This window comes from Scyliorhinus torazame, chromosome 7 (assembly GCF_047496885.1).
Source record: "Scyliorhinus torazame isolate Kashiwa2021f chromosome 7, sScyTor2.1, whole genome shotgun sequence".
NCBI classification, from domain to species: domain Eukaryota; kingdom Metazoa; phylum Chordata; class Chondrichthyes; order Carcharhiniformes; family Scyliorhinidae; genus Scyliorhinus; species Scyliorhinus torazame.
Genome location: NC_092713.1, coordinates 179,217,214 through 179,237,811, shown reverse-complemented (window position 1 = coordinate 179,237,811; position 20,598 = coordinate 179,217,214). Strand labels below are relative to the sequence as shown.

The 20,598-nt window shown below is 48.6% G+C and overlaps 1 protein-coding gene across 2 annotated transcripts in view; it reads left to right on the top strand.

The window, feature by feature from the left end:
* The window catches only part of LOC140426730 (A-type potassium channel modulatory protein KCNIP1-like), a 948,039-nt gene that overhangs the window by 456,495 nt on the left and 470,946 nt on the right, over positions 1-20,598 (top strand). For both annotated transcript variants that reach the window (XM_072511852.1, XM_072511851.1), the window contains exon 4: positions 10,717-10,787. In XM_072511852.1, the coding sequence (XP_072367953.1) occupies positions 10,717-10,787 (71 nt within the window). The remainder of the gene's footprint in view (positions 1-10,716; positions 10,788-20,598) is intronic.

Genomic DNA, 20,598 nt, shown 5'->3' with positions numbered 1-20,598 from the left:
CCTCGAGGCACTGGAACAGTTTGGGCTAGGAGCAGGGTTCACCGCCTGGGTGAGGCTTGTGTACAATGCTCCCAAAGTGAATGTTCGAACAAACACCACCAGCTCTGAATACTTCCAGCTACAGAGAGGAACAAGACAGGGCTGCCCCTTGTCCCCACTCTTGTTCGCGCTAGTGATCGAACACGCTGCTGATAGCCCTGCAGGATGCGAAAAGCTGGACGGACATCTGGAGAGGACACAGAGAGCACAGAGTTTCACTCTATGCAGATGACCTGCTCCTCTATGTCTTGGACCACACAAGGGACAAAAGGCAATACTACAAATCCCGAAAGAGTTTGGAACCTTTTCGGGCTACAAACTTAACTTGGGCAAAAGTGAGGCATTCTCAGTGAACCCAAATGGGGGAGGGCAGAGCTGGAGAGGCTCCCGTTTAAAACAGCCCAGAACAGATTCCGTTACCTGGGGATCCAGAGAGCCAGAGACTGGACACAGATCCACAAGTGGAACCTGACCAGCCTGGTGGGGCTCACTTTCACTTTCCCTGGCGGCGAGAGTGCAGACGAACCAGATGAACGTACTGCCGATCTTCATCCCCAAGGCCTTTTTCCAAAATGGATTTATCAAATTTTTTTTTTAAATTTAGAGTAACCAATTCATTTTTTTTTTCTAATTAAGGGGCAATTTAACATGGGCAATCCACCTACCCTGCACATCTTTTGGGTTGTGGGGGCGAAACACATGCAAACATGGGGAGAATGTGAAAACTCTACACGGACAGTGACCCAGAGCCGGGATCGAACCTGGGACCTCAGTGCCGTGAGGCAGCAGGGCTAACCCACTGCGCCACCGTGCTGCCTGCCTTTTTCCAAAGTGTAGACATGGCGTTTGTGTGTGTGTGGGGGGGGGGGGGGGGGGGGGTGTAAAAACCCGAGAATTCCCAAACCGACACTGCAAAGAAGGAAACCCACAATACTACCAACGGCAGTAAGAGTGAGGGATGAGTACAAGAACCCGGCACAGTCTGGGTATAAATGGAGGAGGTCTCCTCCAAAGAAACGACCCTCTGGGCCCTGGCTACAGAAGCACTTCCATCCCCCTCAACAAGATACACAACAAGTCCAGTGGTAGCGGCCACGCTGAGAACATGGACCCAGCTGAGACAACACTTCGGGATAACCAAAATGTCCCCATGGCCCCCATCTGCGGCAATAACAGAGTCCCCCCAGCCTTGTTAGATATCACCTTCAAAAGATGGAGGCGGGACGGGGGCACACTGATGGTCGGGGACTTTTTACGTAGGGCACAGACTGGCGACACTGTACGAACTGACGAGGAAGTTGAAACTAGCATAAGGACAGGAAATGAGACATATCCAAATAAAACACTTTCTCTGCAATGAGAGAATAGGGTATCCCGGGGCACCAGAAACCACACTACTAGAAGACCTGATGGGCACAAACAACAAGAAGGGAGAGCTATGTGGGAAAATACACAAATAGTTGCTGGACAGAGCTCAAACACCACTGGACGAGACCAGATAAAAATGGGAGGACGAACTGGAGACAGAGGTAGGGTGGGGACTCTGGAGCGAAGCACTGAGCAGGGCTAACTCCACCTCCTCCTGCGCAAGGCATTGCCTAATGCAGCTCTAAGCGGTGCAGAAGGTTGGTGGAGTGGCAGATAGTGTTGAGCATTGTGAGAGGATACAGCAGGACATAGATAGGTTGGAGACTTGGGCAAAGAAATGGCAAATGGAATTTAATCCAGACAAATGTGAGGTAATGCATTTTAGTAGGCCTAACATAGAGGGGAAATAGACCGTAAATGGCAAAACTCTTAGGAATATAGAAAGTCAGAGAGATCTGAACGTGCAGGTCCACAGATCTTTGAAAGTGGCAACACAAGTGGACAAGGAAGTTAAGAAAGCAGACGGAATTCTTGCCTTCATTGGACGGGACATCAAGTATAAAAACTGGCAAGTCATGCTACAGTTGTATAAAACGTTGGTAAGGCCTCACTTGGAATATTGTGCACAATTCTGGTCACCACATTACCAGAAGGGTGTGGAGGCTTTGAAAAGGGTGCAGAGGAGGTTTACCAGGATGTTGCCAGGTCTGGAGGGTGTTAGCTATGCGGAGAGGCTGAATAGACTCAGACTGTTTTCATTAGGACGACGGAGATTGAGGAGTGACCTGGTCGAGGTCTACAAGATTATGAGGGGCATGAATAGAGTGAATGGGCAGGCACTCTTTTCCAGGGTGGAGGGGTAAGTCACGAGGGGGCATGGGTTTAAGGTCCATGGGGCAATGTTTAGAGAAGATGTGTGAGGCAGGTTTTTTTACACACAGGGTGGTGAGAGCCTGGAACGCGTTGCCAGGGGAGGTTGTGGAAGCAGATATATTAATGGTGTTCAAAAGGCACCTTGACAAACACATGGATAGGATGGGTATAGAGGGATATGGCACAAGGAAGTGCTGAGGGTTTTGGCCAAGGTTAGTATCATGACTGGTACAGGCTTGGAATGCTGAAGGGCCTGTTCCTGTGCTTTATTGTTCTATGTGCTCAAATCACTGCTGAGGGAGTGCACCTCGATGGTCATGGTAGAGTGGGGTTCCTTTGGCTATTAATATAAATGGTGACAGGACCATGGGGGCAGCGGGGGCCTAGGAAGACACTGCTCCCGCTTAGGTAGCCCTAGAGGACCCTGCCACAGGCAAATAACATGTTGCGAGAGTTGTGCTACACTCGCCCCAAGTTGTTGTTGTGTTCATGACAGAGGAGAGAGCGAGTTGTAAAAGAGGGAACTTTCCCCTCAGTATTAGATTGAGGCAAGCATTGAGGGTGGAAAGGGAGAAGGAGGGAAGAGGAAGGGTGGGCACGAGATGATATGTGCCCCAGGTCAGGTGGAGAGGGAGGGAGGGATTTGCAGGGTTCCTATAATCATTTTGGGTAGGAAAGGGTCTTCAACCCAGGAGGTGCCCAGCCAAAGTCCTCAGCAGCCTTTTCTTCAACAGCAGGTACAAACACCACCCGCCCCCCTCCCCCACCTCCGCCTCTCACACAGATCTTCAGCACCAACCTGCTTTTCCTCCTGTTGCAAGCTGTAAGCTTTCATGCCTTAGGCCTAGGCCCCTTGAGTGCTGTTAATTAGGGGCAGCCAGCCCCACAGCCATTGTTGCTGCCATGGAAATATTCTTCCATGAGAGGTCAACCTCTCCCTGGACAAGGGGCTCACGGGCAGGACCTTACTGGAGGTGGACACACTGGAGGTCACCGGGCAGAGAGTAATACTGTTTCACTTTCTGCACATTATATCCAGTGAGCTCCCCCCTACCAGAGGTCTATTCCGGGATGGTGTCAGTCCCCCATGGTATGAAGGAGGTAAGCCTCTGCCACATCTGTTACATCCACACTTCTGAGCCGCCTCTACTCTCTGGCCCAGAGCCCCGAGAGGAACCCAGGGAGAACTCCTCCGTCGTCTATCCTGTGGGTGGGATCGGAGCGGAGTCGTGGCTAGTTGGCGGACTCCATACCATCTGCCTCGCTCACTGTGGTGGAGGCCCTAGACCCTGACAGCAACTGCTCGGTGGTAGGCAATGAGTTAGAGTCTATCTGTAGTGAAGCAATGGACTCCCTCATGCCTCCCACTGAGTCGCTTCTCATCTCCCCATCCTCGCCTCCCCAGGGAACTCCAGGACTTTCTTTTAATAAACTGTGGTTGCCGGGACAGAGTCCAGCTGACCCTCGACCGCTGATCAGAGCTGGTACTGCTGGTCTAGTCTGCCCGCGCCTATGCTAAACGGTTGATGGACATGCACTGAATGGATTTCTCGCCGGGCTCTTGAGGGAGTGGAGGGGCACACGCTCTTCTGATTGGTGAAGGTAGCACAATACTTCTGACATGAAGGTGACCATAGCCAGCATCAACATCAACAGCAGCAGATAGACACAACGCAGGTTGCAGAACGTCTCGGTCCTATGGGATTGGAAGTATGCGGTGTGCTTCTTGCAAGAAACCCATAGCGCTCCAGGAGATGAAGCCACATGGCTCCTGGAGTAGTGAGGGGGAGGGGTGTTTCTACATGAGTCACTTGCCCTCCATTTCTGGTGGGATGGCTATCTTGTCCCACATTTTCAGCCAGAGATCTTGGGGGTCAAGAAGTCTGTGCCAGGCCGATTGCTTCACCTAAGAGCCCATGAAAGGGGCATGGTACTTCACTTTGTGAATGTCTATGCATCCTCGCTGAGTTAGCAGCAAATTACTTTTTTCGACCAAGTTTCAACTCTTCTCGGCACCACCAACGCGGGCGAGTGCATCATCCTCGGTGGATGGGGGTGGAGGAATTTCAACTGCGCCCTTGGGACAAGGGACTACCTTGGAACCCTGTGCCACACGCCAGTGATGGTGAAGTTGAGGGATGTGGCTGGGTCCCACAACTTGGTGGATGTCTGTCGACATATCTATCCTGAATTCAGCGTGTTCACTTACATGAGGCCTGGAGTCGGAACGTCCAGAATCTACTGCTTTTACTTTTCGAAAATGTACATGCCGGCATTCCGTCGACTTATGCGCAGCAGGTGCCGTGCTCAGACACTGTCTGTTGTGTGACAGTGACTGCTGGGTAAGTAGCAAAGATTTAAATTGTTTGCGCAGGTCCACAAAAGCTGATTGCTGTTATCGTGCGGGGCGCAGTGGTTGCTGAGTGAGTGCTTGCTGAGAAGGGGAGTAAACTTTTTTTAAACTTACTGTTGGGGGTTTCCAGCTGAATCCGGTCGGAGGGAGGACAGTGACTGTTGGGTAAGTAGTAAAGATTTAAATTGTTTGCGCGGGCCCATAACAGCTGATCTGGTCGAAGATAGTGATAGTTACTGGGATCATATGCAAAATTAGCCAGGTTTGCTAGAACTTGCTCCTTTGCCTCTTCCCCCACACTTCCACCTCCTCTAACCTAAGGAGTTGAGTGAATATCAGGTAAGCTCATTCTTTCTTTCTTTCTTTTTCTTGCTTTTATCCACAAGTTATCTAGGAGGGATGGCAGGGAAGGCAGTGCAATGTTCTTCCTGCAGAATGTTTGAGGTGAGGGATGCCGTCAGTGTCCCTGCTGATTTCACCTGTGGGAAGTGCATCCATCTCCAGCTCCTCAGAAACTGAGTTAGGGAACTGGAGCTGGAGCTGGATGAACTTCGGATCATTCGAGAGGCAGAGGTGGTCATAGATAGTAGCTTCAGGGATGTAGTTACTCCGAAGAATAAAGATAGATGGGTGACAGTGAGAGGGGCTGGGAGGAAGCAGTCAGTGCAGAGATCCTCTGTGGTCGTTCCCCTTAGTAACAAGTATACCGCTCAGGTTTGGATACTGTTGAGGGGAACGACCTACCAGGGGTAAGCCACGGTGAACAGATCTCCAGCACTGAGTCCGTCCCTGTGGCTCAGAAGGGAAGGAGGGAGAGCAATAGTTATTGGGGACTCGATAGTTAGAGGGATAGATAGACAGTTCTGTGGCAACGAAAGAGACTCACGGATGGTATGTTGCCTCCCGGGTGCCAGGGTCCATGACGTCTCGGACCGTGTTTTCAGAATCCTTAAAGGGGAGGGGGAGCAGTCACAAGTTGTGGTACACATCAGTACCAACGACATAGGTAAGAGAAGGGACGGGGATTTAAAACAGAAATTTTGGAAGCTAGGGTGGAAGCTGAGAGCCAGGAAAAACCATGCTGTCATCTCTGGTTTGTTGCCGGTGCCACGTGCTAGCGAGTTGAGGAACAGGGAGAGAGTGCAGATAAACATGTGGCTGCAGGGATGGTGTAGGAGGGAGGGGTTCAGTTATGTGGATAATTGGAGTACACTCTGAGGAAGGTGGGACCTGTACAGACAGGACGGTTTGCACCTGAACCAGTGGGGCACCAATATCCTGGGAGGGAAATTTGCTACGGCTCTTCGGGGGGGTTTAAACTAATTTGTCAGGGGGATGCTAAAACAAGCTGTAGTCCAGAAGCCAGCATTGAGAGTAGTGAGGTACTGAGGAGGGAATCAAGGTCACAGGAGTGTACCGGCAGACAGGAAGGTGGGTTGAAGTGTGTCTACTTCAATGCAAGGAGCATCCGGAATAAGGTAGGTGAACGTGGAGCGTGGATTGGTACCTGGGACTACGATGTTAGACATGGTTAGACCTGGTTAGAACAGGGACAGAAATGGTTGTTGGAAGTTCCGGGGTATAGATGTTTCAGTAAGAGTAGGAAAGGTGGCAAAAGAGGTGGAGGAGTAGCATTGTTAATCAAGGATAGTTTAACGGCTGCAGAAAGGCAGTTCGATGCGGATCTGCCTACTGAGGTAATATGGGCTGAAGTTAGAAATAGGAAAGGAGCGGTTATTAGGAGTTTTCTATAGGCCCCCAAATATTAATAGAGATGTGGAGGAAGAAATTGCAAAACAGATTATGGATAGGTGTGGAGGTCTCAGGGTAGTTGTCATGGGTGACTTTAACTTTCCAAATATTGATTGGAACCTCGATAGGTCGAACAGTTCGGATGGGGCAGTTTTTGTACAGTGTGTGCAGGAGGGTTTCCTGACACAATATGTGGATAGGCCGACAAGAGGTGGGGCCACATTGGATTTGGTACTGGGTAATGAACCGGGCCAAGTGTTAGATTTGTTTGTGGGAGAGCACTTTGGAGATAGTGAGCATAATTCAGTGTCTTTCACTATTGCAATGGAGAGGGATAGGGCCATACGGCAGGGCAAGGTTTATAATTGGGGGAGGGGTAATTATGATGCGATTAGGCAAGAATTAGGCAGCATAAGATGGGAACAGAAACTGTCAGGGAAAGGCACAAATGAAAAGTGGAGCTTATTCAAGGAACAAATACTGCATGTCCTTGATAGGTATGTCCCTGTCAGGCAGGGAGGAAATGGCCGTGTGAGGGAACCATGGTTCACAAAGGAGGTTGAATGTCTTGTCAAGAGGAAAAAGGAAGCGTATGTAAGGATGAGAAAACAAGGTTCAGTTGGGTCACTTGAGGGTTACAAGGTAGCAAGGAATGAGCTAAAAAAAAGGGCTTAGGAGAGCTAGGAGGGGGCATGAGAAGTCCTTGACGGGTCGGGTCAAGGAAAACCCCAAGGCTTTTTACTCTTATGTGAAAAATAAAAGAATGACCAGGGTGAGGTTAGGGCCGGTCAAGGACAATAGTGGGAACTTGTGCATGGAGTCAGAAGAGATAGGAGAAGCGTTGAATGAATACTTTTCTTCAGTGTTCACCAAGGAGAGGGGCCATGTTTTTGAGGATGAGAGTGTGATGCAGGTGGGTAGGCTGGAGGAGGTAGATGTTCTGAGAAAGGATGTATTAGCAATTTTGAAAAACCTTAGGGTCGACAAGTCCCCTGGGCCAGGTGGGATATATCCTAGGATTCTTTGGCAGGCAAGGGATGAGATTGCGGAGCCTTTGGCTTTGATCTTTGGGTCCTCACTGTTCACGGGGATAGTGCCAGAGGACTGGAGAGTGGTGAATGTTGTTCCTCTGTTCAAGAAAGGGAATAGGAATGACCCTGGTAATTATAGGCCGGTTAGTCTTACTTCGGTGGTCGGTAAGTTAATGGAAAAGGTCCTGAACGATAGGATTTATGACCATTTGGAAAGATGCAGCTTAATCCGGGATAGTCAACACGGATTCATGAAGGGTAAGTCTTGCCTCACAAATTTGATTGAATTTTTTGAGGAGGTAACTAAGTGTGTAGATGAAGATAGAGCAGTTGATGTCGTATACATGGATTTTAGTAAGGCGTTTGATAAGGTTCCCCATGGTCGGCTCACGAAGAAAGTAAGTTGGTGTGGGATGGAGGGAAATTTGGCCAATTGGATAAGTAACTGGCTATCACATAGAAGACAGAGGGTGGTGGTGGATGGAAAGTTCTCAGACTGGAGACCAGTTACCAGCGGTGTACCACAGGGATCAGTGCTGGGTCCTCTGCTATTTGTGATTTTTATCAATGACTTGGTGGAGGGGGCTGAAGGGTGGGTCAGAAAATTTGCTGATGACACCAAGATTGGTGGAGTAGTGGATGAGGTGGAGGGCTGTTGTAGGCTGCAAAGAGACATTGATAGGATGCAGAGCTGGGCCGAAAAATGGCAGATGGAGTTTAACCCTGATAAATGTGAGGTGATTCATTTTGGTAGGTCAAATTTGAATGCGGATTACAGGGTCAATGGCAGGGTTCTGAGGAATGTGGAGGAACAGGGAGATCTTGGGGTTCATGTCCACAGATCTCTGAAGGTTGCCACTCAAGTGGATAGAGTCGTGAAGAAGGCCTATAGTGTGTTCGCGTTTATTAACAGGGGGTTTGAGTTTAAGAGCCGTGAGGTTATGCTGCAACTGTACAAGACCTTGGTTAGACCACATTTGGAGTATTGCGTGCAGTTCTGGTCACCTCTCTATAGGAAGGATGTGGAAGTATTGGAAAGGGTGCAAAGGGGATTTATCAGGATGTTGCTTGGTTTGGAGGATAGGTCTTATGAGGAAAGGTTGAGGGAGCTAGGGCTTTTCTCTTTGGAGCGGAGGAGGATGTGAGGTGACTTAATAGAGGTTTATAAGGTGATGAGGGGGATAGATATAGTGGACGTTCAGAGACTATTTCCTCGGGTGGATGTAGCTGTTACAAGGGGGCATAACTATAAGGTTCAGGATGGGAGATATAGGAGGGATGTCCGAGGTAGGTTATTTTATAAGAGAGTGGTTAGGGTGTGGAATGGACTGCCTGCTGTGATAGTGGAGTCGGACACTTTAGGAACTTTCAAGCAGTTATTGGATAGGCACATGGGGCACACCAGAATGACAGGGAGTGGGATAGCTTGATCTTGTTTTCGGACAAGGCTCGGCACAGCATCGAGGGCCGAAGGGCCTGTTCTGTGCTGTACTGTTCTATGTTCTATGACTCGTTCCATCTGACGCTCAGACACGATCCGTATACTGGCACTTTAACAACCTGCTGCTGGAGGATGCGCGAATGCCAAACTGTGTACTCTTCTGCGTCCTCTGCCAGGATCAACTGGGTCAGATGCTTCAGATAGGGCAGCACGGTAGCATTGTGGATAGCACAGTTGCTTTACAGCTCCAGGGTCCCAGGTTCGATTCCGGCTTGGGTCACTGTCTGTGCGGAGTCTGCACACCTCCCCGTGTGTGCGTGGGTTTCCTCCGGGTGCTCCGGTTTCCTCCCACAGTCCAAAGATGTGCAGGTTAGGTAGATTGGCCATGATAAATTGCCCTTAGTGTCCAAAATTGCCCTTAGTGTTGGGTGGGGTTACTGGGTTATGGGGATGGGGTGGAGGTGTTGGCCTTGGGTGGGGTGCTCTTTCCAGGAGCCGGTGCAGACTCGATGGGCCGAATGGCCTCCTTCTGCACTGTAAATTCTATGATACCTGATCGGTCTGTGGTAGATGGAACCCCTCCCAGAGGAGCTCAGGCCTTTCACCAGCATCCTCTCCTTGGGTGTCCATCTTTTCCCAGATGGGAAATCCTGACTGACAAACTGGCAGGAGCTGGAGGCCAAGGTCACCGTTCACCTGAGAGGCTGGCAAGGGCTGCTCCAAGTGCTGTCTTATAGGGACCGAGTTCTGATCATAAACCAGCTAATTTCCTTCATGTTGTAGTCCCGGTTCATACTTTTACCCCTCCAGAGAATGCCCATACAGTTCTCCTGGGCCAAAAGACTGCACTGGGTCACTGCTGAGGTTCTGAATCTCTTGCTTGGGGAGGGCGGTCCGTCGCTGCTGTGCCTTTGCGCCCAAGTGGTGATCTTCCGCTCCCAGACCCTGTAGCGATACCTCTACATTGAGCCTCCTCCACGATGGTGTGCATTGGTGACGCATTACTTCTGCCAGGTGCATGGCCTGAACTATGATGTGAAGCTCCTGTTCATAGATCTCAGGGATCTTTGTATCTCCTTGCAGGCATTGCCCGTCTTTTATCAGTACCTGCTCAAAGTCTGTAATATGATGGTCTCGTGCTGCTGCTCTCCGCCGAGTGGAGTAGCGGCTTTCATCAGGGAGCCATTGTTCAGGAATCCACCAATACTATTTTGAATGGCTGGCGGAGAGACGGTCTGTCGATGCCTGGGTGACCAGGATCGGGTCGAGCTGGGTGGCAAAGGAGTGGACTTGATTACATCCCGCGCTTTGGCTCAACGTGCGGTGATGAGTGTCTGACTTGCAGCTGATGCCATCTATGACCTCAAAACGGTCATTGATGTACAAGTGGGTCCTCGTATAAAGAGCATCTGTAACCTCCCTAATGCATTTTGTGTGGCTGGTGAGCCACTTCCTGGAGTGCAGGTACAGGAAACCCCACCTCTGCCACACACCTCCCTCAGAGCTTTCATGCTGTCATCCCTCTGGCTGGATCTGGAACAAGTGCTGGGGAGATGTTTATATTCAGCTCCCCTGTGATTTCAGTAGTTACGTTTTCCTAGGGTGAGCGAATCACCAGGGGCCCACTAAGAGATTCACGTGGAGGAACAAACCTCTCAAAATTCTGAGAGAAATCCCGCCAACATTCACATAATTTTTCTCACCAGAACTGACACTTGGCCATTTTGGGTAAGATTCTGCCCAGTGTCTTGTACAAGTTCAACATAATCTCCTTGTTCTCGTACTCTATTCTAAAGAATTATTCAAGAGAAAGTTACAGTCTGGAGTGAATTATTATTCCTTTCTTCTGTCTTTTTCAGATGCCAGTATGTATGCGCATTACCTCTTCAATGCTTTTGACAGTGCACACAATGGATCTATCAAATTTGAGGTAAGTCTTGTTCCATGAAAACCAGCCTCTGCTTGATGAAGATATTTAATTGACTCCAGAAGTATTTTCATTCAAGTCGGTTGCAATCTGTTCGAATAGTTTTTTTTCAATATTTATTTTTAATCCTGTGCCTACACTGAGTATACATTTGAAAAATTATTAAACCCAATTAAGCATGAGGGAGCTGGATTGAAATCATTCTGAGAGAAATCCCGCCAACATTCACATAATGTTTAGTCAGAAATAGGAAAGGAGAAGTCACCTTGTTAGGAGTTTTCTATAGGCCCCCCAATAGTAGCAGAGATGTGGAGGAACAGACTGGGAAACAGATTTTGGAAAGGTGCAGAAGTCATAGGGTAGTAGTCATGGGCGACATTAACTTCCCAAATATTGAGTGGAAACTCTTTAGATCAAATAGTTTGGATGGGGTGGTGTTTGTGCAGTGTTTCCAGGAAGCTTTTCTAACACAGTACTACATTCTGAACAAAGATATCCTAAGCCATCAATGATTATGTAACCTGCAACCAGAATGGGGAGGACCCACCCTCCACAGAAGGCAGTGATCAGGGGCAAAAACATAGCTTATATGGCCCTTAGGGACAGGAAAGAAAAGGCAGCCAGGCAGCGGCTGATCGACTCTATACTGGAGGAGGGGAAATGACCCCATGACCCCAACCATGGAACTTCAGGTGAAGAGGGTAAAGATGCAGATGGAATTTGAACTGCTCTCCACAAGGAAGGCAGTCCATCAGATCCACCAGGCAAAGGGGGCCTTCTACGAACATGGAGACAAGGCTAGCCATATGCCAGCTAAGAAATCAAGCAGCCGCAAAAGAGAGAGCGCAAGTTAGGGACAGAAATGGTGGGACAAATATGGTAGGATGGTAGCAGACCCAAACGAGGCTTTGCAAACCTTTACCGAGAGCTATACACCTCCGAACGCCGGATGGGGACTCAATGATGGAACAGTTCTTCAACAGGCTGGATATACGGGTCGTGAGGGAGCGCAGGAAACAAGGGCTGGAAGCACCACCAGAGCTCGGCGAAATCATGGAATGTATTAATTCCATGGAGTCAAGGAAAGCACCGGATGGGTTCCTGGTAGACTTTTACAAAACCTTTGCAGCAACGCTGGCACCGCACTTGAAGGAGATAGAACAAAACCAAAGAACAAAGAGACAGCCCCTTCGGCCCTCAAAGCCTGTACCGGCCATTATACCACCCTTGGCCAAATTCCTCAGTACTTCCTAGTGCCGTATCCCCCTATACCCTTCCTATTCATGTGTATGCCGAGATGCCTTTTGAACACTGTTAATGTATCTGCTTCCACAACCTCCGCTGGCAACGCATTCCAGGCACTCACCACCCTCTGTGTAAAAAACTGCCTCACACATCTCTAAATTTTGCCCCAGCAACTTTGTTCAAAAACTCACTGTCAAAGGGGGCCCTGCCGCCCTCACTGGCACAGGCCTCAATCTGATTGTTCCCCAAAAAGGACAAAGACCTGACAGAGTGGATCATACAGACCCATCTCTCAAGGTGCCTGGAGAACTACCTGCCAGAAGTGATCATAGAAGATCAGACCGCATTTGTCAAGGGCAGACAACAAACAGTGAACAGCAGATGCCTACTGAATGTAATAGTGACCCCCATCCGGGGAGAAGACACCAAAGGTGATTGTCTCCCTGGATACTGAGAAAGACTTTGATTGAGTAGAATCGAGGTACCTCATGGAGGTGCTTGAACGGTTTGGGTTTGGAGCAGGGTTCGCCGGGAGGATGAAGGTCCTGCGCAGTGCTCCTACAGTGAGCGTACGGACAAACGTCAAAAGCTCTGAATACTTTCAGCTGCACAGGGAAATGAGGCAGGGGTGCCTGTTAACTCCGTTCCTATTCGCACTGGCAATCGAGCCACTGATAAATGCCCGAGAGGGAGGAGCGGAGCTCGAAGAACTACTGTTTAAAGTGACGCAAACCAAGTTCAGGTACCAGGGGATCCAAGTGGCCCACACCTGGCGAGGCTCCACAAATGGAATCTCTCCAGCTTGGCGGAGGAGGTGAAGAGGGACCTGCAAAGATGGGACTCACTCCCTCTTTCACTACTGGGATTGGTACAGATGGCCAAAATAGATATGCTAAAGGTTCTTCTTCGAATTCAGATCATTCCCAATCTTCATCCCCAAATCCTTCTTCACCAGGATCGGCAAGTTAATCATGGCCTTTGTCTGAGGGGTGGGGGGAGGGAAGAATCCCTAGGATACGCAAGACCATCTTACAGCAGGTGGGAGGCCTGACCCTACTGAACCTCCTATTATACCATCGGGTGGCAAACGTGGAGAGGGTGAGGGGGTGACTGATGGAACTGAAGGTGGATTGGGTCCGAATGGACGTAGCCTCCTGCACGGGGACGACTCTGCAACGCTGGCCACCCCACTGCTCCCTGTGCCCCCCGCACCCCCCCCCCCCCACCCCCCACCCCCACCCCCCCCACCCCCCCACACACACACACACCCCAGGAGCCCATTGGTAGTAGCCACACACAGGGCATGGAACCAGTTCAGGTGCCATTTCAAACTTGGCAAGATATACATAGAGGCCCCATCTGCAACAACAATAGATTCACATCAGGGAGGATAGTTAAATTACGCCTGGATTGTTTTCCGTTGAATTGCGTCCATTCTCTTGCCGTTTACCCTGTCAAACCCCTACAGAATCAGGTCGCTCTTCATTTTTCTAAGCTCCAATGAGTATCATCCCAAGCTGCTCAACTTTTCCACCTAAGGCAAAGCCCCTACTCCGAGAGAGAATAGCCGAGTGCAGTGGTTCCCAACCGATATGCAAGTGTGCCATGAAATAAGATTTAAAATTATACAAAACCTAAAACTATCCTTTGTATTCAGTTCCCTGTTAGACATCTCCATGCCCCCAGAAACTGGACCTCCCACGCGTGCTACGGCCGGGAAAATGTTACACAATATGTAGTTCAGAATTATTATGTTGCATGCACATGGGCCTGATCACCGTAAAAATTCCGAACCAAGGTTACTTGGGACTTGTATATGCTGACCACAGAGCTGGAGATCATAGAGTCATCGAATCCCTACACTGCAGAAGAAGGCCATTCAGCCCATCAGGTCTACACCGACTGTTATACCGTCAATTCACTGTGAGACCGTGAGAAAGAACATAAGAACATAAGAACTAGGAGCAGGAGTAGGCCATCTGGCCCCTAGAGTCTGCTCCGCCATTCAACGAGATCATGGCTGATCTTTTGTGGACTCAGCTCCACTTTCCAGCCCGAACACCATAACCCTTAATCCCTTTATTCTTCAAAAAGCTATCTATCTTTATCTTAAACACATTTAATGAATGAGCCTCTACTGCTTCACTGGGCAAGGAATTCCATAGATTCACAACCCTTTGGGTGAAGAAGTTCCTCCTAAACTCAGTCCTAAATCTACTTCCCCTTATTTTGAGGCTATGCCCCCTAGTTCTGCTTTCACCCGCCAGTGGAAACAACCTGCCCGCATCTATCCTATCTATTCCCTTCATAATCTTATATGTTTCCATAAGATACCCCCTCATCCTTCTAAATTCCAACGAGTACATTCGCAGTCTACTCAACCTCTCCTTGTAATCCAACCCCTTCAGCTCTGGGATTAACCTAGTGAATCTCCTCTGCACACCCTCCAGTGCCAGTACGTCCTTTCTCAAGTAAGGAGACCAAAACTGAACACAATATTCCAGGTGTGGCCTCACTAACACCTTATACAATTGCAGCAGAACCTCCCGAGTCTTAAACTCCATCCCTCTAGCAATGAAGGACAAAATTCCATTTGCCTTCTTAATCAACTGTTGCACCTGAAAACCAACTTTTTGCGACTCATGCACTAGCACACTCAGGTCTCTCTGCACAGCAGCATGTTTTAATATTTTATCATTTAAATAATAATCCCTTTTGCTTTTATTCACTCAGTTTGCACTGAGTGCTGAATTTGGTGCTTTTTGAGTGTTATAGTAGGAGTTTGGTGACTGAGGGAGTGCTGAATTTGGTGCTTTTTGAGTGCGATAGTGAGAGTTTGGTGACCGAGGGAGTTAGGTGAGGAGGGAGTAAGGTGCTCCTTTCATTTTGTTTCCGACATTTCCGCAAAGAGTGCGAAGAGAGCCAGGAGTTTACAGGAAGTGTAGCTGACTGGGAGCAGAGTCGGAGGGCGGAGATCTGGTTAGTCCACAGGGCAGCTATATTCTGTCAGGTAAGAGGGGATGGAGGCTAGGCCAGTTACATGCTCCTCCTGTAGGATGTGGGTGGTGAGGGATACCACCGGTGTCCCCACTGACTATACCTGCGGGAAGTGCACCCAACTTCAGCTCCTCAAAGACCGTGTTAGGGAACTGGAGCTGAAGCTGGATGAACTTCGGATCATCCGGGAGGCAGAGGGGGTGATTGAGAAGAGTTACAGGGAGGTAACCACACCCAAGGTACAGGACAAGAATAGCTGGGTTACAGTCAGGGGGAAAAAAACAAACAGGCAGACAGTGCAGGGATCCCTCGTGGCCGTTCCCCTTCAAAACAAGTATACCGTTTTGGATGCTGTTGGGGGGGATGACCTACCGGGGGAAGGCCCTAGCGGCCAGGTCTCTGGCACTGAGTCTGGCTCTGGGGCTCAGAAGGGAAGGGGGGAGAATAGAAAAGCAATAGTTGTAGGAGATTCAATGGTTAGGGGAATAGATAGGAGATTCTGTGGTCGCGAGCGAGACTCCCGGAAGGTATGTTGCCTCCCGGGTGCCAGGGCCAGGGATGTCTCGGATCGTGTCTTCAGGATCCTTAAGGGGGAGGGGGAGCAGCCAGAAGTCGTGGTGCACATTGGTACCAACGACATAGGTAGGAAAAGGGGTGTGGAGGTAATAAACAAGTTTAGGGAGTTAGGCTGGAAGTTAAAAGCCAGGACAGACAGAGTTGTCATCTCTGGTTTGTTGCCGGTGCCACATGATAGCGAGGCTAGGAATAGGGAGAGAGTGCAGTTGAACACGTGGCTGCAGGAATGGTGTAGGAGGGAGGGCTTCAGGTATTTGGATAATTGGAGCGCATTCTGGGGAAGGTGGGACCTGTACAAGCAGGACGGGTTGCATCTGAACCAGAGGGGCACCAATATCCTGGGAGGGAGGTTTGCTAGTACTCTTCGGGAGGGTTTAAACTAATTTGGCAGGGGAATGGGAACCGGATTTGTAGTCCAGCAACTAAGGTAGCCGATATTCAGGACGCCAAAGCATGTAATGAGGCAGTGGGGAAGGGAACACTGACAAAGGAGAGTATTTGCAGGCACGGAGATGGGTTGAAGTGTGTATACTTCAACGCAAGAAGCATCAGGAATAAGGTGGGTGAACTTAAGGCATGTATCGGTACTTGGGACTACGATGTGGTGGCCATCACGGAAACTTGGATAGAAGAGGGGCAGAAATGGTTGTTGGAGGTCCCTGGTTATAGATGTTTCAATAAGATTAGGGAGGTGGGGGGGTGGCATTATTAATTAGAGATAGTATAACAGCTGCAGAAAGGCAGTTCGAGGAGTATCACCCTATTGAGGTAGTATGGGTTGAAGTCAGAAATAGGAAAGGAGCAGTCACCTTGTTAGGAGTTTTCTATAGGCCCCCCAATAGTAGCAGAGATGTGGAGGAACAGATTGGGAAACAGATTTTGGAAAGGTGCAGAAGTCATAGGGTAGTAGTCATGGGCGACTTTAACTTCCCAAATATTGAGTGGAAACTCTTTAGATCAAATAGTTTGGATGGGGTGGTGTTTGTGCAGTGTGTCCAGGAAGCTTTTCTAACACAGTATGTAGATTGTCCAACCAGAGGAGGGGCAATATTGGATTTAGTACTGGGTAATGAACCAGGGCAAGTGATAGATTTGTTAGTGGGGGAGCATTTTGGAGATAGTGACCACAATTCTGTGACTTTCACTTTAGTAATGGAGAGGGATAGGTACGTGCAACAGGGCAAGGTTTACAATTGGGGGAAGGGTAAATACGATGTTGTCAGACAAGAATTGAAGTGCATAAGTTGGGAACATAGGCTGGCAGGGAAGGACACAAGTGAAATGTGGAACTTGTTCAAGGAACAGGTGCTACGTGTCCTTGATATGTATGTCCCTGTCAGGCAGGGAAGAGATGGTCGAGTGAGGGAACCATGGTTGACAAGAGAGGTTGAATGTCTTGTTAAGAGGAAAAAGGTGACTTATGTAAGGCTGAGGAAACAAGGTTCAGACAGGGCATTGCAGGGATACAAGATAGCCAGGAGGGAACTAAAGAAAGGGATTAGGAGAGCTAAGAGAGGGCATGAACAATCTTTGGCGGGTAGGATCAAGGAAAACCCCAAGGCCTTTTACACATATGTGAGAAATATGAGAATGACTAGAGCGAGGGTAGGTCCGATCAAGGACAGTAGCGGGAGATTGTGTATTGAGTCTGAAGAGATAGGAGAGGTCTTGAATGAGTACTTTTCTTCTGTATTTACAAATGAGAGGGGCGATATTGTTGGAGAGGACAGTGTGAAACAGATTGGTAAGCTCGAGGAAATACTTGTTAGGAAGGAAGATGTGTTGGGCATTTTGAAAAACTTGAGGATAGACAAGTCCCCCGGGCCTGACGGGATATATCCAAGGATTCTATGGGAAGCAAGAGATGAAATTGCAGAGCCGTTGGCAATTATCTTTTCGTCCTCACTGTCAGCAGGGGTGGTACCAGGGGATTGGAGAGTGGCGAATGTCGTGCCCCTGTTCAAAAAAGGAACTAGGGATAACCCTGGGAATTACAGGCCAGTTAGTCTTACTTCGGTGGTAGGCAAAGTAATGGAAAGGGTACTGAAGGATAGGATTTCTGAGCATCTGGAAAGACACTGCTTGATTAGGGATAGTCAGCACGGATTTGTGAGGGGTAGGTCTTGCCTTACAAATCTTATTGAATTCTTTGAGGAGGTGACCAAGCATGTGGATGAAGGTAAAGCAGTGGATGTAGTGTACATGGATTTTAGTAAGGCATTTGATAAAGTTCCCCATGGTAGGCTTCTGCACAAAGTAAGGAGGCATGGGATAGTGGGAAATTTGGCCAGTTGGATAACGAACTGGCTAACCGATAGAAGTCAGAGAGTGGTGGTGGATGGCAAATATTCAGCCTGGATCCCAGTTACCAGTGGTGTACCGCAGGGATCAGTTCTGGGTCCTCTGCTGTTTGTGATTTTCATTAATGACTTGGATGAGGGAGTTGAAGGGTGGGTCAGTAAATTTGCAGACGATACGAAGATTGGTGGAGTTGTGGATAGTAAGGAGGGCTGTTGTCGGCTGCAAAGAGACATAGATAGGATGCAGAGCTTGGCTGAGAAGTAGCAGATGGAGTTTAACCCTGAAAAGTGTGAGGTTGTCCATTTTGGAAGGACAAATATGAATGCGGAATACAGGGTTAACGGTAGAGTTCTTGGCATTGTGGAGGAGCAGAGAGACCTTGGGGTCTATGTTCATACATCTTTGAAAGTTGCCACTCAAGTGGATAGAGCTGTGAAGAAGGCCTATGGTGTGCTCGCGTTCATTAACAGAGGGATTGAATTTAAGAGCCGTGAGGTGATGATGCAGCTGTACAAAACTTTGGTAAGGCCACATTTGGAGTACTGTGTACAGTTCTGGTCGCCTCATTTTAGGAAGGATGTGGAAGCTCTGGAAAAGGTGCAAAGAAGATTTACCAGGATGTTGCCTGGAATGGAGAGTAGGTCTTACGAGGAAAGGTTGAGGGTGCTAGGCCTTTTCTCATTAGAGCGGAGAAGGATGAGGGGCGACTTGATAGAGGTTTATCAGATGATCAGGGGAATAGATAGAGTAGACAGTCAGAGACTTTTTCCCCAGGTGGAACACACCATTACAAGGGGACATAAATTTAAGGTGAAAGGTGGAAGATATAGGAGGGATATCAGAGGTAGGTTCTTTACCCAGACAGTAGTGGGGGCATGGAATGCACTGCCTGTGGAAGTAGTTGAGTCGGAAACATTAGGGACCTTCAAGCAGCTGTTGGATAGGTACATGGATTACGGGAAAATGATATAGTGTAGATTTATTTGTTCTTAAGGGCAGCACGGTAGCATTGTGGATAGCACAATTGCTTCACAGATCCATGGTCCCAGGTTCGATTCCGGCTTGGGTCACTGTCTGTGCGGAGTCTGCACGTCCTCCCCGTGTCTGCGTGGGTTTCCTCTGGGTGCTCCGGTTTCCTCTCACAGTCCAAAGATGTGCGGGTTAGGTGAATTGGCCAATGATAAATTGCCCTTAATGTCCAAATTGCCCTTGGTGTTGGGTGGAGGTGTTGAGTTTGGGTAGGGTGCTCTTTCCAAGAGCTGGTGCAGACTCAAAGGGCCGAATGGCCTCCTTCTGCACTGTAAATTCAATGATAATCTATGATTAATCTAGGACAAAGGTTCGGCACAACATCGTGGGCCGAAGGGCCTGTTCTGTGCTGCATTTTCTATGTTCTATGTTCTATTCCTATTTTATTCCAAAATGGATAACCTCACATTTGTCAACATTGTATTCCATCTGCCAGACCCTAGCCCATTCACTTAGCCTATCCAAATCCCTCTGCAGGCTTCCAGTATCCTCTGCACTTTTTGCTTTACCACTTATCTTAGTGTCGTCTGCAAACTTGGACACATTGCCCTTGGTCCCCAACTCCAAATCATCTGCGTAAATTGTGAACAGTTGTGGGCCCAACAATGATCCCTGAGGAACACCACTAGCTACTGATTGCCAACCAGAGAAACACCCATTAATCCCCACTCTTTGCTTTCTATTAATTAACCAATCCTCTGTCCATGCTACTACTTTCCCCTTAATGCCATGCATCTTTATCTTATGCAACAACCTTTTGTGTGGCACCTTGTCAAAGGCTTTCTGGAAATCCAGATATACCACATCCATTGGATCCCTGTTATCTACCGCACTGTTAATGTCCTCAAAAAATTCCACTAAATTAGTTAGGCACGACCTGCCCTTTATGAACCCATTCTGCGTCTGTCCAATGGGACAATTTCCATCCAGATGCCTCGCTATTTCTTCCTTGATGATAGATTCCAGCATCTTCCCTACTACCGAAGTTAAGCTCACTGGCCTATAATTACCCGCTTTCTGCCTACCTCCTTTTTTAAACAGTGGTGTCACGTTTGCTAATTTCCAATCCGCCGGGACCACCCCAGAGTCGAGTGAATTTTGGTAAATTATCACTAGTGCATTTGTAATTTCCCTAGCCATCTCTTTTAGCACTCTGGGATGCATGCCATCAGGTCCAGGAGACTTGCCCCATTAGCTTGCCCATCACTACCTCCTTGGTGATTGTGGTGTTGGGTGTTCTGACACACAGATGAGCCAACACAGTTGCATATGGTACAACGCTTCTTTATTTAAACTCACTATTTACAGTTTGGTCTTTGCACTCTGCACGTGGGGGGCTCCCTGCTTGTGGTGTTTCAACAGCTCTTTCTTGTTCCCTTCTCCCCAGACCTACTGACCACCAGGTGTCGTGCTCGTGCTTTTTATGTGGTTGGTGTTCTTGTCTGTGATTGGTTGTGGTGTTGTGTACTCTGATTTGCCTGTTAGTGTGTCCATCATGATGTGTGTGTTTGAATATCATGACATCCCCCCTTTTTACAAAGATATGTGCCTACGTGGTAATAAATATGATCGTGACGTGAGTGCATCTAAGAGTGTGTGTGTGTCGTGTGCAGCATGTGTCTATGACGGAACTATGTACATGGGGCGATGTCGAGTGCGTCACATG